The 25073-nt window shown below is 40.9% G+C and overlaps 1 protein-coding gene across 1 annotated transcript in view; it reads left to right on the top strand.

Annotated features, from left to right (window-relative positions):
- Positions 1–25073, top strand: part of DNAH7 (dynein axonemal heavy chain 7) — a 227691-nt gene that overhangs the window by 101080 nt on the left and 101538 nt on the right. The window contains exons 28-35 of the mRNA XM_034786290.1: positions 2714–2812; positions 5218–5466; positions 12814–12963; positions 14254–14436; positions 15299–15475; positions 15791–15922; positions 19090–19314; positions 22954–23151. Coding sequence (XP_034642181.1) covers positions 2714–2812; positions 5218–5466; positions 12814–12963; positions 14254–14436; positions 15299–15475; positions 15791–15922; positions 19090–19314; positions 22954–23151 — 1413 coding nt within the window. The remainder of the gene's footprint in view (positions 1–2713; positions 2813–5217; positions 5467–12813; positions 12964–14253; positions 14437–15298; positions 15476–15790; positions 15923–19089; positions 19315–22953; positions 23152–25073) is intronic.

Here is a 25073-nt window from a genome sequence, read left to right as displayed (position 1 = left end):
CTGAGCACCTTCCAGTAGTGCATTAAGCAATGTGACTAACATCTACCACATGTGGGTTTGATCTCGCTCTCATTCTCATTCCATGGGGAGAGCTGTGTGTGCAGTGTAGAGTTTTGTTCTTCTTTGAGTGCTTGCTTATCTCCATTCCACATTAGGCATGTGTGTGTTGCATGCACTGTTGCAGGAGATTTTTCCCTGAGTGCTATCTGTCGTGCTGGCTCTAGCGCCCCGTAGAGCCACATGCTCATAAGCCATTGTAAGGAATGTCCCCGGTCTCACACTCTCTCAGTTCCTTCTTACTGCCTGTGATCGTTGCTGGAAGAACCCCTCTTGCTTTGGCCAGGCTTCTTCCCAGTGATTTTTAGACTCTGTTTCTTAGCTTTTGTTTTAAACATAGTTTTAGTGTATATAGATATTGTAGTTAGTTGTAGTGTAAATGGTTATTGTATATAGTTAGTCCCTATCGTTGAAGGACTCTCTTCACCCCAGGGGCCAAGTATGCCCCAGTCCCCGGCTTTAAACCTTGTGCCTTCTGTGGCAAACCTATGCCTGTGAGTGACCCACACTCCAGTTGCTTGAAGTGCTTGAGAGAAACTCACGTGAGGGACAAGTGCCAGATCTGTCATAAGGACTTTAGCTAGAAAGTGATGGCTCGAGGCTATCCTAATGGAGGCCACTCTCAGACTAGCCTCAGAGCAAAGCCACTCCGATTCTGCACTGAGCACTTCAGCTTTGGTGTGAAGTGCTCCTCTGGCACTGCACTCTTCCCGGCACCATTCACCATCTCCTATGCCAAGGAAAAAGCACAAGAAATAGTGCACAGATAGAGGGCGCTCGATGGTACAACAAAAGGACAAGCATGGGAAAGGCAGCATAGCGCGACCCACGCTGGGCCAGTCCACCACCCCTGGTCTCATGGTGGCACTGTTGACTCCGCCCAGAGCATGAGTTCGGTGCAGGACCCTCCGCTGACACCTGGAAGCCACTACGGTACCAGCGGCTTGACTGTCCCTTCAACCCCAGAGGCCTTCTCAGTGGCCAGGGACTTACTGTCACTCCTGGTCTCCCCGAATCTGATGGGACAGCTGCTGGCTCCAGTGACAGAAAAAGGAAGGAGCAGGGAGTTCTTTCCTGGCACCAGGCCCACTGGCACCTTCTAGAGCAAACTGGCTCTGATCCCATTGTTATCATGCCTCCTGGATCCTTGATACCATAGGGAGGCAGAGAGGGGTATTCTTCCACCGTGGTCAGCAAGGGAGGATTCCTTGTTGGAGTCAGAAGGGAATCCCTACGTGCCACCTAAGGGTCGCCACCAAGCAGAACAGGAAGTGCCATCACGGCCCCTGCTCTATGTTTTCCCCCCAGTCCCTCTATTTCACAAGGTCCCCGTTACAAAGAGTTGGATGAAAGGGCTTCTGGTGTCAGCCTAGAGGATCTCGTCCTGGATAACCACCCGTATTCGAGCTTGCTACGAGCAGGCAAATGCTCTGTCACCAACTATCCTAATCACTCACTCCACGAGAGCTCAGGCCTCTTCAGCAGCATTCCTCATGCAAATGCCAATCCAAGACATCTGTAGGGCCACAAGTTGGTCATTGGTGCATACCTTTGCATCCCATTACGCCATCACCCAACAGGCTCAAGACAACACCAGATTCAGAAGAGCTGTGCTGGAGTCAGCATGTCCATGAACTCCAAACCCAGCTCCTGCGATACTGCATGTGAGTCACCTAACGTGGAATGGACACGAGCAAGCACTCAAAGGAGAAAAAACAGTTACTAACCTTCTGTTAGTTGTTCTTCGAGATGTGTCCATTCCATGACCCACCCTCTACCCCCTCTGTCAAAGTTGTCTGGCAAGAAGGATCTGAGAGAGTGCATGGCCCTCAGCACCCCTTCTACCAGTGCATGAGTGCGCGGCTCCAGAGGGTGCTAGAGCTGGCCCGACAGATACCACTGAGAGAAAAATCTCCAGCAGCAGTGCACGCAGTGTGCACACACCTAATGCGGCATTGACATGAGTAACACATCTCGAAGAACAACAGTTATGGAATGTTAGTAACCGGGTTTTTTGTGTGCAAATGTAGATTTGGTTTGTACGGTGCATGAATGCATAAATTTTGCAGGCATAACTTAAGCGTCCATGTTTGTAAATCTGACTCTTTATATTTAGACTTACTCAGTAACATGCCTACCTTTTTGAATCTGCTACCTGTATATCCTAATACACAAGAAAAAATAGTAAATAAATATGTCGTTGTTCAAAAGAGAAGTTACATACATATTCACTCTAGATTTTTTTTATAGCCTGATAGAGCTCTTTAAAGTATAGGCTTATAAGAATGTCCACTGCATTGAATGCTTTAACTTTACCTGACAGTATGGTAAGTTACCCATCTTTAGAGGTAGTTGGCACATAGCCCAGAATGCATTTTGCAATACAGAAAGAATGTCAAAGTCAAATTCATATCATCACCTCTCAACAGAATGTTAATATGAAAGTGGACTGGCAGCCAGTTCCCAAACAATAAGATCAGTGTTAGGTTGTAAAGACTGGATGTAAGTTTATAAACCTACAGCTGGAACATATAATATTGTCAGTGGACCTGAAACCTGTGATGAATAAATACAAAGCTGTAAAACAAGCATCTATTTTCTGAAACCATAAAAATAAATTAAGAACATATTTGTATCAGTGTAATTTCTTTTTTAGCTGAAATATCCATCAGAGAATGAAGAAATTTTGCTACTAAGATCTATTATAGACGTAAACCTGCCTAAGTTTTTGTCCCACGATTTACCACTTTTTGAGGTAAGAAGCTAAAGTAGTTTTAGTAATGCAGTAAGATTTTTATAGATACTCATTGATGTAATTAGCATAAAGCAAGGATGTCAAACAAATGGTCCAAGGAATACTTTAATCTTACCTATAAGCAATTTAAAATTTAGTCTTAACAGTTTCCCCCCAGGCAATGCATTTAATCCTCTTTCTAGGAAATGCTGCTTCTGGTTTTAATAGTTTAGATTAATGTAAATTGCCAACACAATTTCCAACTAAAAATGATAACATAATAATACATTATAGCCTTCTATTCAAAGATTTCAAAACACTTTACAAACAATCATGTGAGATAGGTAAGTAATAGTATTCCCATTTTTAGATGAGGAAATTCATTGTTTCACCCAAGATTTTAAGTGTAATGAATAGAGAAAAGAGTCAAATAGATTCAGTGGCCCAGATTCTCTCCTGCCCTGAGTGGATCTTGGTGCAGGACTAGGTTGGGGGACACAGCAAGTTAGCTGTAACCTTCTCAGGGTGGAGCCATTGTGCCCCTGTGTCCTAGTGGCTGTTCTAATTTACACAATCTGTCTGTGGTCCCTATGGGCTCACACAAGGTGAATATTAGTGGAGCGCACAAGCATGTTTGTCTCTATCTGTGATGTGACTAGACATGCCCCTACACCGGCATTGGGAGGCAGTGGGTGCAGCCCAGGCTACAGTGCTTTAGACCATCTTAGAGCTCCCCTGTGTTGTGGGTATTCTCATCTGGCTAAAAGAGGAAAAGAGAATCTGAGCTAATGTGTGGTGCTAAAGTGAGAGATGTGCACACACAGACATGGATATTTGTATGCAATTTTCCAAAGTACAGATGTAAATATAATTTTATCTGTTTGTGATAGGTGTATGTGTCATTTTGTAGGTGCATTTTCAAACTTTGGCCCATAGCACTTACTTTTGTATTATTTTAGAATGAATTAAAAGGACAGGAAGGTTTCAGGTAGGGAATTCATGGAGGTATGAAAGTGTGATAGAGCCATCTCTTAGGAATTCGGGGGCAACACTGGTAAACTGAGGCACAGAGAATATATATTTTTTCTTAATCTTCAGTTATCTAAATTATAAAATCCAGTGGCACAGCACTATAATATACAATGTGAAGGCAAGCAGAACACTTTGGTTCTGATGATCAGGAGAGCAAGCAAAGAGATAAATGACTAATGGAGAGGGAATGTAGGGAAGTACATTTCAAAGGAGAGGAGCTATTCACCTTGGGGGAAGCTTGATATCTCAAATTGTTCTTTGTAGGGAATCAGAGTGTTCTCTGTATGTGTGTATATATATCTCCTCAATATATGTTTCACTCTATATGCATCCGAAGAAGGGGGCTGTAGTCCACGAAAGCTTATGCTCTAATAAATTTGTTAGTCTCTAAGGTGCCACAAGTACTTTTGTTTTGTTTTGTTTTGTTTGTAGGGAATGTGATTGTCTTTAAGTGGGAAAGCTTTCATCTTCTCCCCCAAGCTTCTGCTGTGGTCAAGTAGGGAGAGAAAACTGGTCACTGTCAGTCCCTAATACCAAGTATCTGCTACAGCAGATGCTGGTAGCACAGGCTACTGTATATTTATATTATTTATTAGGTCAGGATGATATCTTTGTTGGTACCCTGACATCAGTTGCTAACAGTGTTCTTGGACATAGTGAAAGAGAGAGGCCACAATAGCTCCTTTTCTAAAATCATTAATAGTGAGCTTTTAAATTGTGACTGGGTATAACATAAGAAGACTGTCATTTCTGGATTGGATTCTCTATGGATGTAATTTCACTAAGATTTCTAAGTTGATATTGTAGGAATGAAATTATTACCTGCAGTATCTGATGATATGTTCAACATCATTCTTGTTTTGCTTTAGTACTGTGACTAGAGGTAAAAATGTAGGATTTCTGCTTTTACATTAAAATGATTGTTTAAATAATTCTCCACTTACTATGAGGTATTGAGAGAGAACCATAACTGCTTTCTCAACCTTCAAACTGTAAATCATACCAACTAGTTTAAGCCTGCTTTGATAAAAGCTAAAGTTTAACAGAGAGCAATATATGATCTCACAGAGCCAGTTTCCTTTCTGTTGACACTGTTAAATATGTGATGTGGAATGCATAAAATATATAGTCGTAATGAGTTAGAACATCAAACCATTGGTCATGTATATTTTGGAACTGCATCTTCTTCACATAATTCAAATATTTTTACTCATTCAGTTGTTAGCAATGAATTGCGCAATTAACACTACTGTATCTAGGTGTTGTGATTTATACTCTTTGATTCAAAGAGTATAAGTACATATTTATCTGTTTAGAGTCACAGGATAAAGGGAGTGCATCCTGAATGTCTATGAAGATAAGTTAAACACACATTGTAATTCATTCTTTGTCAGGGCATTACTTCAGATTTGTTTCCTGGTGTGAAGCTGCCAAAACCGGACTACAATGACTTACTAGAAGCAATCAAAATGAACTGTGATGCTATGAATTTGCAAATGACCGACATGTTTGCTGAGAAGATCTTGCAGATATTTGAAATGATGATAGTGCGTCATGGTTTTATGATAGTGGGAGAACCATTCGGGGGAAAAACATGCGCCTATCGAGTTTTGGCAGCAGCTTTGGGTGACTTATGTGAGAAGGTAACTAAATATTTTGCTAGATATTTTTGATGAAAACAGTTTTCAAAGTAAGCAAATGCTGTAGCATATTCAATACTTATACAGGAAAGTGTTTGGTAGAACAGATGTACTTGTAAACTTGCAGTAAGGTAGTGACACATTTTTTTGAGGGTCCACAATACCCACAGGAGCGGGTATGTGGAAGGAAAACTCCATGTCCTCCAAATTGTTCCTGCGGGTTGGGTGAAGAAAGAATTGACCTCTTAGGAAAAACCAGGGTTCCAATAATACATCTGTATGGAAGCCCTGTGCCTGTATGCAAGCCACTGGCTTCCTGGCAAAGTGGTTCCAATAGACACACATTGTCAAGGATTCCTCATCTGGGAGGTGGCTTCTCTCCTTATTCATCACAAATGGGTAATGCCTCTCATGTGTGGAATACATAGGTACTCCATTGTTGTTACTGGAAGGATCAAGGACTAAGTCCACCCTTCAACTCTGGCACCAGAATTTCTGCTTCCAGTGGTGGAACAAATGAACACTTCAGTTTCTCCCAACCACTTTGTTTTGTAACTTTAATTTCTATTTGCTCTTATGTTGGAGCAACTTTGTTTCATCTTATAGCTTTTCTCTCCCTCTCTAGATGTGAGCAATCACCTGAGCACCAAGTCTCTAACACTTTGATTTCTCTGACGCAGCACTTCTTGAGCGGGCTCCCTCTGCCTGCCACCCCAAGCAGCAGAGGAGCCCTGTAAGCATTGAGCAACATCCAAGAGATGCTGCAAGCAACTTTTTAGGAGCTTCAGAAGGCGAGCTAGGCCCGGCACCTGTAAGCTGCAGACCCTTGCTCTGCTAGGGCATGGGGCTTTGAGTCAGAAAGGCATGCCAGGGCCTTGACCCCCATCTGAAGCTATGATTCCACTGTGGGAATGCTAGACCAGGAGCAAGAGGGTTCTCCTCTACTTGGGAATGCCTTACAGCCTGCTCAAAGGTAAGTCTTGCAAACTCCAGAGACTCCAGGTTCCAAAAAGACAAAAGGAAGTGTCTCCTTCATAAGGCAGCAATTGGTGAGATGCCTACATGAAGCTTTTTCTTCTGAAGTTCTCATTGAGAGCCTCCTGAGAGCATGAGAAAAAAGATCCCACCATGCCTGAACAGTCTTCATCTGCTACTGATCCTGTAAGCTGCAGCATTATTCTGAGCTTCTAGGTTAATTCTTCATAAAAAATATCAAGCCCTTCAACTATTGAGTCCAGCAAAGCAGTCTAGGTCTGTTCCACCCAGTCATCAGAAAGGGGTAGGAATGAAGAACGAACATTATTCCAAGAGCAAGCACAGGCATAGGTCACCCATTCTGGTACCTACTAAAGCAGGGGTGGCCAAACTTTTTGGCCCGAGGGCCACATCTGGGTGGGGAAATTGCATGCAGGGCCATGAATGAAGGGCTGGGGCAGAGGGTTGGGGTGCGGGAGGGAGTGTGGGGTGCAGGAGTAGGTGTGGGGTGCAGGAAGGGGCTCAGGTCAAGGGGATGGGACACAGGAACGGTGAGGTGTGTTTGAGGGGGCTCAGGATAGGGAGTTGGGGTGCAGGAGGGGGTGCAGCATGCAGGGGGGGCTCAGGGCAAGGGGTTGGAGGCTCAGGGCAGGGGTGCAGGAAGGGCGTGGGGTGCGGCAGGTCGCTCAGTGCAGGGGGTTGGGGGCTCAGGGCAGGGGTTGGGGTGCTGGACGGGTGTGGGGTGCGGCAGGGGGCTCAGGGCAGGGAGCTGGGGTGCAGGAGGGGCATGACAGGGGGCTCAGGGCAGGGGGTTGGGGTGCAGGAGGGGCGCGGCAGGGGGCTCTGGGCAGGGATGGGAAGCGGCCGGCACCATGTCCCTGCGGCCCCAGGGAGGGGGGTAGCGGGCTCCGCGTGCTGCTCTTGCCTGCAGGTACCTCCCCCAAAGCTCCCATTGGCCATGGTTCCCTGTTTCCAGCCAATGGGAGCTGCAGGGGGTGGTACCCGCAGGTGAGGGCAGTGCGTGGAGCCCTCTGCCCCCCCCTCAGGGGTTTCAGGGACGTGGTGCCAGCCGCTTCCAGGAGTGGCACGGGGCCGGGGCAGACAGGGAGCCTGCCTTAGCCCTGCAGTGCCACGGGGGTGGCAATCCTGTGGGCTGGATCCGAAACCCTGACAGGCCGGATTTGGCCCGCGGACCATCGTTTGCTCACCCCTGTACTAAAGTGATGCAAAAAGCGCACCGTGCTGCTATATCACTTCATGTTGCTCCGCTGAAAGACAGTTGATGGCTCACATCAAGTCCTTCTCATGCTTTGACACAAGGTGGTCACATGGTACCCATGGTATCTCCTGAAATAGCAGTTGGCACTTTCCCATTACTGACCCTTCAGTACTGATGGTGACATTGGCATGCTCGGTACCAGTAACTTCAGTGCTCAGGATTCTGGTGTTGACCTCCATGGTGCAGATATTTCTGGCATCGACTTTCTTGGTAGGAAGACTTTCTTGGTACTGAATGATCTTGTGGTAAACGCACTACCGGAGTCATCTTTGCTCTTCTAAGGCCACTAATGGTGTTTCTGTCTTAGTACCACTCACTACTAATGCCATGGTATCTATGAGCACTCTTGCTCTGGTTGTTGAGGGGGGATTTGAGAGCACTCTGTGACCCCAGATTTAATAGCTCTCCACTGGAAAGAAGTATCCACTCTATGAACATTATGGGGAGGTATCCTACACTCATTCACCTCACTCTTGCAAACAGTACTGTCTGATAGGGAATCCAGGAATCATCCTGTCAAGAACAGACCTCAGGGATCTTGTGCGGAATATTCACCTTGGTATCCAGCCCCATGGACCTCAGTCCCTTGTCTTTACCACATACAATCTAGGCAGTATGGGGCTCCTTGGAGTATGCAACCAACTAAAAACCTTCCTCTACTGCCACCATCCCCTGAATTTGATCTCCCTCCATTACAAGACATTGTAGGTCTGCTCAAGAAGGTCAGTGTCTATAGCGTCACAGGTAGCACCAACAGGATGATGACAGTGAAGAAGAACCACCTGCAGGACATGGAAGATTGATTGATTCCATCAGCAATATCCTCTTCCTGTACAGACAAGGAGACTTCTGCTCCTAGCCAGCAGGATTATTTTAGAATTTTTCTAATGTCTTTTACATCACATGGTAGACACCTTAGTAATTCTGATGGAGGGAGCTGAAGAATCCTGAAAAGTAGTGGATCTTCTTCATCCTCCATGCTTGATAGGCTTGTCTTAACTATCAATGAATGATTGTTGGAACTGACTAAAGATCTGTGGCAGACCCCAGCATCTGTAGCACCTGTGTCTAAGAAAGCAGACTGACACTATCTAGTTCCCTCTCTGGGAGTTGAACATGTCTACAGTTATCTAGTACCAAGATCACTTGGTGTATGAAAGGTCCAAACAATATACACCTGCAAAAATGATTCCAAGGAAGAAGGAAACTAAAAAACTTGATTTATTCAGGAGGAAGGTTTCCTCCTCAGCTAATCTCCAGATGTGCCTTTTGAATAGGTGACAGCAGGCACGTCTGTCAAAATACAACAATCTAAACTGAAACAAGGTGTCACAATTCATTGAGAAGCTTCCATAAGATCAAAGGGAGGAGCTAAATTCCCTAGTGTCTGAAGGGCAGTTAGTGGCCTGAACATTTCAACATGTTGCTCTAGATGTGTCTGATATGGCAGCATATTTAATGGCCACTTCCATTGAGGTATCCAGGGCTTCATGTCTCCAGGATTCCAGAATACTGAAGAAGGTCCAAACAACGATTGCGGACATGCCATTTGAAGGTTGTGACTCATTTAATTCCTGAACTGCTGAAGCTTTGTGTTCATTGGAGGATTTGAGAGCCACTCTCCACTTGCTGACTGCATATGGAGCAGCCCCAAGGAGGAAGCAGGCCAGACGCCAAAGCTTCACCAGCCAGAGTCCTTTTACCTCTTATTACTACAATCTGCTGGTGTTGTCAAAACTACTGAGGAAAAAGCAGAGGTTCCAGTGTAGGAAGCCCTCACGCTCTTTCTCTTCTGTTGCACACCCTGTACCTATCTCAGAGCAGAAAGTTCGATGCCATTGTTGAGAACTCATCAGAACCATATCAGGAGCTATACCCCTCCGGCTTCCTTTTGGCAACCACTTTTTTATCTTTGGGAGGCCTGGAACCAGATCACCTACAATCACTGGGCCCTAGAAATTACAAGCAAGAGGTATTCTATCCAATTTCAAGCACTTCCTACTTTCCATCCTCCTTCCCCATCCCTTTATAAGGGCCCCTTTTATGCGATACAGTTGAAACAAGTAGTCTAGAACTTGGAGTGGTGGAGGAGGTGCCCCTGGAATTCAGAGGCAAGGTGTTCTATTCCCATTGCTTTTTAATCCCAAAGAAGACCTGAACCGCATACATTAGCCTGGGCATCAGATGAGAAATATAGTTCCGTAGGCCTTCATTACCATCATTTACATATTCTGTTATCTAAGAACAACTCAACTAGAAAATTACATTAATTGATTTGGTCAAATTTAATTTCTGGTGCGAGGGGAAACAGAAAGTTCTCTGGGTCAGAGACTGTCTCTTTGTATATACAGTGCCAACAACAATGGGACCTTGATGTGTAAATGATACCATAATACAAATAAATCATCATCACCACAAAGTTCTGGTAATTTCAGCTGCACTGAAGTTTCTCTAGTGTGGTTGATTAGAGTCCTACAAACAAGCACCATAGAAACATGGGCACGAACCCTAGTGGTGTTCCAGAGATAGGCACATTAGACTCCCCATCTGAGTAGCATCAGGTGTCAAGATGAATCAGAATGATAGATTAGACAAGCCTGTGGCTGGCCCTTTTCATTGCTATTACCTCCAAAATAGGCTTCCATTCCTCTGCAAAAGCTTCCTTTGTGGGTAGGTGATACTTTTAGGTTCCCAAATAGTTTCTTATAAAGCTTTTGCTTTATATGGGGGAACTTATATTTTAGCATATTATTCTACAGTAATAATAATTAAATTCTGCATTATTCTTTCCCCCCTATTTCTGGGATTCATTCCTTACTACTTCCTATTTGTGATGAATAAGGAGAGAGGCTATACAGCAGAATGAGAACTTTCTTACTTGATAATTTTCTTTCTGTTAGTAGCTTCTTTTCTCAACCATCTCACCATAGTAGCTGGGAAATGACTGGAATACAAACTGGAAATTTTCTTGAAAGAGAGACTTACATACATCATTGCCTTAAGGCTAGTCAATATAAATTTAAGTTGTTTTTCTAATGCTAATAAAAAACTGGAATGTTTCTACATCTTTGGAAGAGCTGTTCTATTGGCTTGAATTGATGGGTAGAACTTAGTCTTGGAGCTACCAGCAAACACATAGGACTGCCTCTGAATTTCTCAGGTGAGAACCATTACCCATTTGTGGTGAATTAGAAGGGAAGCTGCTAATAGAAAGTTATCAGGTAAGGAATTTGTAATTTTGAAGTCTCGACCCAAACTTTGTTGCTTGAGCATTTTATTATTATTATCTATTATTATTGTTGTTGTTTATTATAAATATTTTTATTATGTATTATAATATTAGACAAGGATAGAGTTGACCATATTATGTGATTATTGTTAAATTCTAGAACAGACGTATTTTGTTACTGTTTCATGTTTGATATTCCCATGGATATGATGAGTCAAGCCTCTTCAGAAATATAGTCAGTGTGCTCTTTTCCTTTGTTTAGAGCAGGGATCCCCAAACTGTGGGGTGGACCCCTCTAAGGGGCATGGAGGAACTTTGGGAAGGTCTGGGGGGGCCCTGCTCTGCCCCCAAACCAGCTCTGCCCCCAACCCTGTTCAGCCCCCAGTCCTGCTCTGCCTCCAGGTCCAGCTCCACCTCCAGGCCAGATCTGTACCTCATCCCACTCCACTCCACTCCTGCTTTACTCCCAGCCCCAGCTCCACTCCGCCCCCTGCTCCGCCCCCAGCCCAGTTCTGCTCTCATGCCCTCTCTATCCCCAGCCCAGCTCGTCCTCCATCCCCAGCTCCTCCTCCATCCCCAGTTCCACTCCCGTCTCTGCCTTCAGCCCAAGCTCTGCTGCTGAGGAAGCCTTGGCTGTGCAGTAATGGGGAGATTGGGGGGGGTGCAGACAGATTCTGTTAATGGTAAGGGGGGCATGACTGGAAAAGTTTGAACACCACTGGCTTAGATGAACAACTTTATCTGACGTTCCTTAAAAGCCTGGGTTGACTGACTTACTATAGTTTTTCCCAACTCTCTCTTTGGGGAAATTTAAAAAAAAAGCATGTCATGGTAAGTTATAATCCAATACAGACTCCTTGACAGAAAGGAGAAGCTGTAACATAAATCCTTACAGAAATAGTTGGCTTTCCTTTGAAAGAATATAATAAAAATTCCCACATTTTACAGTTCACAGAGGGAACATAACCAATGAAAGATATGTCTGTCCATATGGGGAGGGCTGTTAAAACACTTAAACATGAATGAATGAATTCCTGACTCCTGATTCATAAAGATATCCTGAAATTAATACTATTGTGCTGCTTTTGGAATGAAGAACAGCGTTCACTTCCAGAAAGAATTAAGACAGAATTTTCCCCTAGAGTAAGCACAGTGTGACACATGTTTTCTATATTATCAGGCCACAGGCCATAGCATGACTGTGCTCAAACAAACTGATGGGAGTTGTCACTTTTGGTTGCCATGCATTACTATGAAACAGTGGTTTCTTATCACTTCAGAACTATAAGATACATGTAGTGTAAAATGTTACATCATGTCAGAGACAGAAGAAAAGGGTCAACGTAAGTTAACCAGAAGTAAAATTAGAGCTCCTTATGTGCTTTAAATAACAATAGTACTTAGCCCTTACATAGTGATTTTCATCTGTCAATCTCAAAACACTTTACAAAGGAGGGCATCATTATTCACATTTTAGAGATTTGGAAACTGGGGCACAGCAAGGTGAAGGGACTTGTCTAAGGCCACACAGTTGGTGTGGAAATAGAACCCAGATCATTTAACGCACAATCTAGTGCCCCATTCACTGGACTGGACTGCCATTCTTTACGTTTCGTTTATCAGGATATTGTTTAGTTACAAAATTTGACCTCCAGCTCCTTATGATACAGTTAGGGTATTTTTCTTTAAAATATTTTCAGATCATCTTTAAAGTTCAATTTGCACAGATTAGTTCTTGTCCTTCTTGGTTCCAGCACTAGGAGTTTTAAGATGTAATTATATAAAATAGGAGAAACCAAAATAAAATAGATGGCACTATAAATTAAACTCTGTATGAATCAAATACATTTTATTTTTGTGTATCTAGGGGCTGATGGAGGAAAACAAGGTTCAGATCACTGTAATAAATCCCAAGTCTATAACCATGGGGCAGCTATATGGACAATTTGATCCAGTCTCACATGAATGGTCGGATGGCATCCTGGCAGTGAGCTTTAGAGCATTTGCTTCTTCCTTGGTATGCACAAGGTTAAAGTATTTTGTGGTCTATGTAAAAAATAATTCTATGATAAACATACAATACTGATGTGTAGGGGTTTGATTGTGCCTTATATGAGACAACCATTGCTACACACCTTTATGGAAGCTTAGTACACCCTGAGCAGCCAGACATGGCCCTGTGACCTCACTGATCACGCTGGACGGAGCAGTCTGTGCTCCCTTGACTGGAAGAACTGAGTGCAGGGACTGCAATTTGGCCTGGCTCTGCACATTCCTAGCAAGTAGTTCTTGGGCTCCTTCTGTAGTACTCCTGTGGGAGGCTCCTTGCATCACTCCCCATTGTGGGCACCTGTGTAGTGACCAGGAAGAAACTGTTCCTAAAGAGTAACTCTGCTGTTTAGGAATGTTAATAGATGTTATATATGGTCATTTGTATTCCAATGAATATTTAAGTCTTATACATGGTATCTCTTAAACTTTGGCAATTTTACCAAATATTGGCCCTGCCCCTACACTACTGAAGTTAATGAGAGTATTGCCATTGACTCAATGGAAACAGCTTCATGATCTTTGCCTTGACTACAATGAGAGGTGGATCTGGCACATGAAGGGCAGGTTACCTCAAGTATCTGCCGTATTAGATTCTGACTGTGTATAAACGTAAGCACATCAGAAGCACATTAGTAACTTATTGAAGTTGATGGGACTACTCATGTGAGTCCAGTTACACACATGTAAGTGTTTGTGGAAGTGGGCCCTTTGTACTTCCCTATACTTCCCACAGGAAATACCTTGAATACTGCTGATGGTTGTTTACACACGTTGTGTAGTATCTTACTATGGGCCAGATTCTGCGCACTTAGTCATATTGAATATATCTTACTCCTCAAGTAGTCCCATTGGCACCTATGTGTAAGACTGGGAACTTCTTACTCATGCTGAGTACGAACATACTCTATTAGTAGTCCAATTGATTTCAAGGTGCTGCTCACCGTGAGCAAAAATAGCAGAATCTGGATCAGTTACACTATGTGAGAAATAATGTACTGCTCCGCCTGAGTAAGAGTGGCAGAATGTGGCCCAAAGGTAGCAAGCTTTTAGGGACCACCATAGTATATGTTTGTAAAAGTTTTAAGACTAGATAATATTCATATATTATGTTCATTTTCCAAAAATGAATTCTGAATGTAACAACCTTGCTCTCAGCACATTTTCAGAGAAATATAATTTGTGGAAATATATTAGATCTAAAATATTCCAAATTTACTTGGCTAAATATTCTTTCAAAATATTTTCTGTAAACCAGACACCAGACAGGAAATGGTTGATTTTTGATGGACCGGTAGATGCAGTATGGATTGAGAATATGAATACTGTGCTGGACGATAACAAGAAACTATGTCTCATGAGTGGAGAGATCATTCAGATGTCACAGCAAATGAGCCTTATTTTTGAACCAATGGATTTAGAAGTTGCTTCCCCTGCTACTGTAAGTATCCATTTTTGGAAGAGTGGTTATCAAATATAGTCTGTTATTCTGAAGCCTTGTGGCAAGTTAATATTGTGAAGGAGCTTCTTTTCCAATTTCTTTGCATTGACAATGTCTTGTGTGACAGTTTGTGTTTATGCAACTTTTTAAAAAAATAAAACATTTTGTAGCAATTACTCTTAAGTTGTTGATAATGACAAAGAATGGTATCTGAGATAAGTTATGTACGTTCCTTAAAGCATACCTAGAGCATTCAGGACCTTTTGAATTTCTGACAAGGAAAAAGAAACAGCAAATCTTTAAATTAACCACCAGGCAAATTCTGGTAAAACCAAAGATCAATGAACCTCTGGCTCACTATCTAATTGTACCTACCAGATGGATAACAGGGGAAGGTGTGAGCTTCCTCCTCAGGGCCAGTCTGCAAGTGCAATCAGCTGCAGCTCATATAATATTGGAAGCACAACAGGATATCTGGCATAATCAGGAACTTTGACTTAAAATTGAATAAAAGATCAACAATGAGAGGGCAGGTTGGGTACTACTAGTTGTTGACTTATGCTCTGCTGTAAATTGATTATTGTGGTCTAAATCGTTTGAAGAAGAGAATACTCCCACTTTCCCCACCAAGCCAGTCAGTGGTGAAGTTGTGTTTGAATTTTTCCTCAGAGTTCACCAAAGCACACTCTGACGAGGTGAGGGGTATGTATGTATCTTTATGTTCAGCATAGTATAATTGTCTCCAATTTCTAATGACCTCAGAATCTGGATAGGACAACATATGATATTATTTAAGGCTCTTTTCAGCAGGAAAAACTACAGAGATCACACACGGTAACAGATATACTTCTTTTTTGTGTAGGTTTCTAGATGTGGCATGATCTACATGGAGCCTCAAATGTTAGGCTGGAGACCACTGATGGCGTCTTGGCTAAATCTAATGCCACCTGGAGTCAGCTCTATGCATAAAGAATTTATAGTAGGCTTGTTTGAGAGAATGGTCCCGCTTTCTGTTGAGTTCATTAGAAAATGTGCAAAGGTAGGATAAAGAATGCTTTTAGGAGATGCAAAACAAATTTATGAGTGCGGTAATTCAAAAGTGTCAAACAAGCAAATCATTTCAAAATAACATTATCAAATTATGTTTATTTTTTTTTAGATAATGCATATTGGGAATTCTGTCCTGTGAATGGTCTTTTTCATTTATATTTTTATTTTGCTCTAGTATATGTTTTTGGCACATACACCATAGAGGATTATTGTCATGTCTGTAATAAGTAATAAATAAATGTACACTGGATTCTTTTCAATTACTTAAATACATGTGCCATAGAGAACATTTCTGTTATTTCAGGAATTGTCTCCTACTTCAGACACAAACTTAGTTCGATCCTTGATGAATCTAATGGACTGCATGATGGATGAGTTTGCTGATGAGGCCAAAATTAAAGCCATGAGTGAACGTGATGTTTTCTCTTGGCTTGAGGTAGGCAACATTCATCTTTTTAACACATAGACTGGTAAGTCCCAAATTGGACTTTACAGCCAGGAATGGATCCATAAACAATAAAATCGACAATCTTTGGTCATCAAAATAAACATCCTGTTAATTCGTCTGGGAAAAATTGTTACCTCCTTATTAGGTACTTTTTAATTAACACACATTTTAGTCTTTGATGTCTGGTTTACTGAAATAATAACTATAATAACTGTTAATAAGCTATATAGCATCTGGCTCTATATTTGGGACTGTGGCAAGCACCCGGTCAGACTCCTTGTAGTAAGGGCAGATAGATGGGGAGTTGCCAGACTTGCAGTTCCCATCCTTTGCCTTGTTGTAGGCCATATTTAGGTTTTTAATGTGATCCGTTCACTGTACAGTGGTCCGCTTGATCCTCACCTCAACAAACCTCTTTGAGAGGTTTTCATACCAATGATGATTTTGAGTACATCTCCCAAAATCATGTTCTTTGTTTAGTCACACCAGAGGTTAACCAGAACCCTGGTATGATCTTCTGGCCAGCTAGCACCATGCTGAGATGGAAGCTTCTAGGACTGTTTGGCTGAGGTGAGCTGAATACTGCAGAAATAGAACAGACCATGTGGAATTAAGGGTTTAACACTGATCAGGTGTATATAAACCAGCAGGTAGCTTCCAATGCACAAAAGACAAGAGGGAAGTGAGTAGGTAGAAGGGCAGGAAAATGCAGGCTTGGGATCTGTGGAGGACTATCAAAACCTAAGCTTTGCTACCCAGACATTAGCTTCATCTTGAATTCAAAATACACCTCTACCCCCTATAACGCTGTCCTCGGGAGCCAAAAAATCTTACCGCATTATAGGTGAACTTGCTAACTCGATATAACCGTGTTATATCGAACTTGTTTTGATCCGCTGGAGCGCTCAGCCCCGCCTCTCCAGAGCTCTGCTTTACCATGTTATATCTGAGTTCATGTTATATCGGGTTGCGTTATATCGGGGTAGAGGTGTATGTGATCAGAGCCTACCTTAAAGCAAAATCTGGGCTGTAACCTATGCCCCAGTTCAAAGCACATGTAAGCCTGGGCATAAGGGTTTTGTATGAAGATGGTTTGGGTGGGGTGGGGAGTTAGCTACAACCTTGGTGTGAGCCCAGGATAAGCCTGCAATGTAGACATAATTACTGGTTTAGCTTTCTCTCCTTTCCTTGTAATTTCTTGACTTTTCAAGCCAATTGTTATGCATTAGTGAGCAGTTCACTCTTTCTCCATTTTCCTTCTCTGGAACCAAAATTTTAGAGATGTAAACAGAAAGAAATATATAAAATAACATGGGGATCTTTCCTGGAATAGGACCATCTGCTGCACTTATTTTTTTTTTCTGCTTTAGTGGCAGAGGCAGAGAAAGTATAACCCTGCAAGCATTCTTTGGGAGGAGTGGGAATAATACTCATATAGACAGTGCAAAAAGGAGACACCACCCCTCCATCCCAAATCCTGATCACAAACCTACATCACCACTATCTACCATAGTGTCTTTTACATGCTTTCAGTACATTCTAAATATAACTACAGGTTGATACTGTATTTATAAGTAGATAAGAACCTGTTCATATACTATTCAGTTCTGTGCTTCACCGTGCAGTGAATATTACCAATTCTCTATCTCTGAACACATGGATTGTACATTAGCAATTTTGCAAGATACAAATTGTTTTTATTATGATGCTGGACACTATTACTGAAGATTTTGGCATGAGGTTCTTCCTAGCCATAGAGCCTCATTTGTTGCTTACATAGATGCAATTGTTATAGTAGACAAAGGGTAAAATCCTCAGCTGATATAACTCCACATAGTTCCATTAACTTCAAAGGAGTTACGCTGGTTTACGATAGCTGAGGATGTGGCCCATAGTTCACAAATTTTTTTGTGGTCATGCTGATGAATCTTGTGAAAATGTTTTAACTTATCATTTCCTGTTCATTACCAATTGGTTTGAACAGTAACTCCAGTTTCCCAGTGTGATATCAATATTACGCAGTAGTAATTAGAGCCGGTTGAAATGTTTTCACTGAAACTTTTTTACAACAAAAAATGGCTTTTGACAAAATTGAAATTTTAATGAGAAAATTTCTATCCTTGTCAAAATCTGTCAGGTTTTCATGGAAATATCAAAATAAAAAAAACTGAAAGGGTTTTTTTAAAACTCTCCCAAAAACTGATGAAAATTTGAAAATTTTCACAGAAAATAAAATACATTATTTAACCAGGTGTAATGGTAACTTATTTTTGACAGAGTATTTATAAGGGTGTTTTTGTCCAGCTGTTGATAGATATAGATTGATCCTTGACTGATTGATCCTTAACTAACCAACAAAAGAATTTTCATTATACATAGGGTGGCCTTATATTGAAAATAAAATTTGAAAAAATGTTTTCAAAGGTAAATCTATAGTGCCAGGTGCTGGTCCAGGACAGAAGGGTAGCAGCTTGACATGCTCCTATTCAGGGATCTTCCTCACCAAAGATATTTCCAGTAGGGAGCTTTACCCTGCTCTCCAGCCCCTTTGCACCCGCTGAAAGCCCAATCTTGCAAACAATTATGCCCACTCTTGACTTTACTGCTGTGAGTGGTTCTGTTGATTTCAATCATGAGAATAAAGTTAAGCATATCTCTAAGTGTTTGCAGGATTGGGACCTTAGTTGGTGCAAAGGGGAAGTAAGGCAATGATGAATAGGGCCCATAGAAGGTCATCTAGTGAAATATTGTTATTGTATTATTTATTTAACAATGTAAGCTCCTTGAGTCAGAAAGCTAAGCTCCTTTATATGGTGTTCAGCAAATAAAGAAATGAATTGCTGTTTTAAAAGAACAAGCCAATGAATAAATAAGATCACATGTTGCATTCCTATAAAAGGCTTTCTCAAGTACTGGAAACCACATGAGAACACAGATTGAGCTGTCATATCTGTGTAATACATTCCCTGTCATATTTCATTACTTCTATAATACTTTTATTATATATTTAATTTATATGTTAAGACGTTTGTCCCAGTTGGCTCCTACTGCATTCAATGGCAAAGATCTCATTAATTTCAGTGAGCAAAGGATAGGCATATTGTAATACACAGCTACTGAAGAACTACTTTATATTCTCCCCACCCCCACTCTAGGGTATTTTCCTGTTTTCACTGATCTGGTCTGTAGGAGCTAGCTGTAAGGAAGATGATCGACTAAAATTTGACAAGATTGTGCGAGAAATACTTGATGGACCAATTAGTGAGGAAACAAGAGAAAAATATAAATTGCTGAGTGGTATTGACCAGCTATCTTCAAAGACCTTCACAGTTCCATTTCCTACAGAGGGAACAATTTATGAATATCGGTTTGTCAAAAAGGTGAGGATTACAAAACAAAATGGGGACACCCATTCTGAAATAATCTTTTTTTTGAAGATTATATGGTATAATTTCTGTTGCACAGATTCTCTCATTCATTATGAAGGGGTAACAATACCTCCTACCTGTGAAATTCAGAGGCAGTCCATTGTTGTTGCTCCAGGACTAAGCTCTGCCCATCAACTCAGGTCACCAGAATTTCTACTTCTGGTGGTGGAATAAGTTGACAGTTCAGTTTGTACCAACCACTTTGTTTTATAATTTTTTAATTTTAATTCATTTTCTTGCAGTAATGGCTTCATTTCAGTTCCTGCATCTTTGCTGCCTCTCATCAGCTGAGGAAGCACTGGAATATTTAGGCTCTAACCCTCTGATTTCTCCAATACAGCACTGATCGAGTGGGGTCTCTCTGCTCCTCATCCCAGCAGAAGAGAAGCCATGCAAACATTGAAACAAGTCCTTGAGGTGCTATAAATAGTTTTTTGGGAACCTCAGAGCATGAGCTATGCCTTGCTACTGCAAGCTACTGATCTTTGCTCTGCCAGGGCATGGGGCTTGTGAGGATGAACTATGCCGTGCTGCCAAAAGCCACCAACCTTTTCGAGGTCATGGTGCTTTGAGTTGGAAAGCTGTGCTAGGGACTCAACCTCCAACCCAAAACCATGACTCCACCATGGGAAGTCTCGACAAGGGCCTCAGATATAGCCATTCAGAGCAAAGGTTTTTCATATACTTGGTAAGGGAACCCTTCTTGGTGGCAAGCAAGTGGTGGCTCATGATCTAGGGAGTATGATCCTTGCTTGGAGTGAGATGTCTTGGATTCTGCCTTGGTCAGATCATTGACGTGATTTGTGACCAGAACAATGGCTTCTAATAATTGATAGCTGTAAGAAAACTGTGCTACACCTGTGAATAGCAATCAGTCATCCTAAACAGATATCTTGTGCATCCAAATGTGCAGGGGAGCAGTTGTTTGGGAAAACAGTAGTTAAATTAGTAGCTGAGGTAGCAGGAAGCCTCAACCCTCACCATGAAAGATGCATCTGAAGAAGTGAGGTTCTTACCCACGAAAGCTTATGCTCCCAGTACTTCTGTTAGTCTCAAAGGTGCCACAGGACCCTCTGTTGCTTTTTACAGATTCAGACTAACACGGCTACCCCTCTGATACTTGAAGTTATGCATATGTACACGTTCATAGATAACGTGTCAGTTAGTGCCATGATCAGAGAAACAGGCCCATTCATAATTTTTCAGTGTATAGCTCCAGAAACCTTTCCATTCCAGGTAAATTCTTCCTTCCACAATTATTGGAAAATAGTTCTCCCATCATTCTGTACGGTTGACCCTCATTTTGTACTGTTGACCCTTTTCAAACTAAGCAGTGAGTCATAGTTTGGAATAACAACAAGGAGTCTGGTGGCACCTTAAAGACTAACAGATTTATTTGGGCATAAGCTTTCATGGGTAAAAACCTCACTTCTTCGGATGCATAGAGTGAAAGTTACAGATGCAGGCATTCTATACTGACACACGGAGAGCAGGGAGTTACTTCGCAAGTGGAGAACCAGTGTTGACAGGGCAATTCAATCAGGGTGGATGTAGTCCACTCCCAATAATAGATGAGGAGGTGTCAATTCCAGGAGAGGAAAAGCTGCTTCTGTAATGAGCCAGCCACTCCCAGTCCCTATTCAAGCCCAGATTAGTGGTGTTAAATTTGCAAATGAATTTTAGTTCTGCTATTTCTCTTTGATGTCTGTTTCTGAAGTTTTTTTGTTCAATGATAGTGACTTTTAAATCTGTAATAGAATGACCAGGGAGATTGAAGTGTTCACTTATTGGCTTATGTATGTTACCATTCCTGATGTCGATTTGTGTCCATTTATTCTTTTGCGGAGGGACTGTCCGGTTTGGCCAGTGTACATGGCAGAGGGGCATTGCTGGCACATGATGGCATATATAACATTAGTGGAATAGTTTGGAATAGAAATTGGTGATAGATATTTTTGATGCAGTTTTGTTTGTTTACAAATAATGTACAAAGTTGTGTGTCTCTGAACCAAATAGTAGGAAATGACTTCTTTTGCTCACTACACCAAGAGCACACTTTTCAGCCTACACTGTAACCCAAAAAACCTTTCCCCAGGCTTCTTCCAGGATAAGCCACATATTTCAGCTGTTCTTTCATGTGTCTCTTTCAGTCTGTTTTCAGTTTCTGTATATTCTCTCTCACCTCCAGCCGGTCTCAATACCCAGTTGAACCCTTTGCCTAGCTGTTGCTAGTTTCTGTGAAGACTCTGTTAGGCTTTGTTTTAGGTGTGGCCCCTTAACTGCCTCTTACAAATGACTTAAATGGTGGATGCCTCAGTTTAAAGAGGTTTTAGCTCAAGCCATATTAAGGTTTCACCCAGCTCTTAAGAATAGCAATCCTTACTACCCCTTAAGAAGGTTGGGTCATAAATAATTATTCCTGGAGTTCTGAAGATATATCCCAAGTGTATGAAATACATTTGCCAGTTGTACCCTGTTCAACTGATTCTGTCCAAAATGCCAGAACCTGAGGGCCTCAAAGTTGTTGCAGACAATCTGTTAAAATCTTGCACCGGTTGGCATGGTAAGCATCTGGGAATGCTGAAGAAGGAGTTAATGCTCCCTCTATAAGTTCCCCAGTGGTACTGTGTGGAAAAGTGTATGAACCTCATCTGGGAAAGGTTTGCAAAGTAGGCTCCATTTCTCTGCAGAGGCATTCTTTGATAGAAAGGCGTTGTTGCGTGGCTTCACAAATAATTCCTTAAATTGCAAATATCTTGCTCTATATGGGGGTAATTCGTATTTCTGTCTATTATTCTACTCTGATAATAATTAAAACTCTGCTTATTCTTTTTTTGTCTATTTGTGTGATTCACTACTTACTGCTTTCCTTTAGTGATGAGTGAGGAGAGAAGTTGTGCAGCAGAATGAGAAATTTCTTACCTGATAATTTTCTTTCTGTTAGCAATTTCTCTCTATTCATCTCACTCAGGTAGTCTGGTAAATGTCAGGAATATGATTTGTTAACATATTGAAATCTTTCTCTAAAGGGAGACTTCACACAATAATTTCCTTAAGGCTAGTCAATAATTACAAATTGTTGTCATAATGACAATAATTGGTTACTGGAGTATTTCTGCACTTTTAACAAAGTCTTCTGGTGGCTTGAGATGAAGGGTGGGGCTTAGTCCTGGAGACTCCAGCCACATTGGACTCTGAGTTCCACAGAGAGATATCACATATTAGTGATGAATTAGGAGAGAAGTTGCTAAAAGAGAGAAAATTATGAGGTAAGAAATTTATTATTATTTTTTTCTAGTGATAAATTGGCCTGAAAATTTTCAGTAACTGTTTATTTTCTTTAGGACAAAATCTTTATCTTTATGTCTTTGCTCATATAAGCAACAGCTGGTTCTCTAAATTTAATTGAAAGCACAAAACTGGTTAAGTGTAGTCCAATTTTTGATACTGAAACAAACGTGAAAATAACAACTTTTCGTAGTGATTATCCTTTAAGTGTTCATCTATAATACAATCCACTATATTAATACTGACCTTTTTGGTTTTACTGCTTACTATTAAATGTTTGAATATTCATGTAATTTAAAACAGGGAGCAGGATTATGGGAACCCTGGGTGGAAACACTCAAATCAGCGCCTCCCATATCTCGAGATATGATGTTTAATGAAATCATTGTTCCAACTCTGGATACTGTTCGATACTCTGCGTTAATGGAGTTGCTGACAGTGCATCAAAAACCTTCTATATTTGTGGGGCCAACAGGAACTGGAAAGAGTATCTATATTATTGTAAGTGTTGTTTTTTTAAACTGAAACTATATATGGTTTAAAATGTGTATGGTGAAGACTAAACTGCCAAAATTGTAGATAAAATCGAGAAACAAATTACTGGACATTCAGATGTGAAATTATGGCTAATATTAGTTTTATTTATTAAACATGTAGATCAGAAAAGTTCACCAGTTTTTATTAAGTTCAAGTAACTGTACTGTGTTCATCTTGTGTAACTGTGCGGGGAAAAAGAAAATATTTTGCTCCTGATACATGATACAGATCTTGGCCTTTGCTGCTTTTAAAGTTTGGCATTCACCCCTAATGGCAGCGAGATAAATAATAATGCTATGGTGTGAATCCAGTATATAGAAATATAATTTAAGTTGAAATATACTAGTATGTTATAAAAAATATTTCTGAGCAAGAAAATTCAGCCTTGGGGTTCTGCTAAAACACCACTTAGGCCCTGATTCAGAAAATCATCCCTATACGGCAAAGAATGTAAGCACTTGCGTAACTTTAAGCATGTCTTAAGTCCTGTCAACTTTAAAGTTAAGCGCATACTTAAGTGCTTTGCTGAATTGAGGCCTTAAGCTCTGGTGTCATGATTTATTGGCATCACCAGAACATGCTGATAAAACTTTGTATTATTGCTTCTATTGTATTATTCTATTATAACTTTCCTTTTATTATTGTGATCACAAGATTCTTTAAAATTCCAGTATATCACTGGTGCAACTGTGTAGACTTTACTAATTCACCAAGTAAAGTGAGTGTGCATAGTAGACAGCAAATTCCATCTGACATGAATTTTTGGGCATTTAGGCTCACTTGAGGGAGCCAATGAGAGCTTGACTGACAAAAACAGTTTATAATGATTTGTTCCTTGTCAAAATAATCCTATGGATTACTTTTAGCAAATGGCCTATTATATAGTGCTTGATTATATCACAGATTTCTTGACAAGTCTGTTTTCTGTTTATTGGAAGTTTACAAGGTGGTAGAAACAGTATCTCTTTGTCTATCAGGGCTTTGTTTACCAAAAAAATTATGTAGCTGAGAGGCAAAATAATGATACACACATTGATTCTGTAATTAAACTCTTAAAATAGAGAATAAACATGGTTTCAAGAAAAAATATAAGGTCTTACAGTTGAACTGGTATAGTATATTCAACTTTGAAGAATCTGTTAGTGTTTACTATGGAAAATATTGTTTGGTATAGAGAGGAATTTTGTTTTAAACAAATTATCAGAATGCTTTACATTACTCTAAAAGTTATTATGATTGCTTTGGATAAATATAAAAATAAAATTATTTTCACTATAATGTTGCTTACCTTTAGGAGTGCAAGTACTAAACAAAAATATCAAAGGATTACTTTTTCCCCAGCAAAGCTCCTTTGAGTTAAATTAATTATCCATGTACGTGAAGTTCAAGAGAGACAAGTTAGGTGAGGTGTAATATCTTTTATTGGATCAACTTTTGTTGATGAGACAGCCTTGCCTCTCTCACCAACGGAAGTTGGTCCAGTAAAAGATATTTCCTCATCCATCTTGTCTCTCTAATATCCTGGGACCAACATAGCTACAACTACATTGCATGAAGTTTATAGATTCATTATCTAGGACATGTATCTTTATGATCCCAATCAAACCTCTATTAAAATTCTCTGAAGATTTATTGTCAATGTACAAACATTTCTCTCTCTCTCTCTCTTGTCCACTCCCCCCACCATAATTAAAGTGTTATTAATACAATTAATCATTGTGCTAATGCTATCTGTGATTAGATCAACTCTTCACTGGAGTTATTCAGGAAAGTGGCTTTTTTCATTAGTGCTGATTCTGATTTTTATAAACTCACTATTCATTAACAACATTGGAAAATTAAAGTAGCAATTTAGGAATATAGCGGGCTTTGTTTAATTTGACTTT

Source organism: Trachemys scripta, chromosome 11 (genome assembly GCF_013100865.1).
Source record: "Trachemys scripta elegans isolate TJP31775 chromosome 11, CAS_Tse_1.0, whole genome shotgun sequence".
In the NCBI taxonomy this organism is placed as follows: Eukaryota; Metazoa; Chordata; order Testudines; family Emydidae; genus Trachemys; species Trachemys scripta.
The sequence above is the reverse complement of the archived record's forward strand: the minus strand, read 5'-3'. Positions and strand labels throughout refer to the sequence as shown.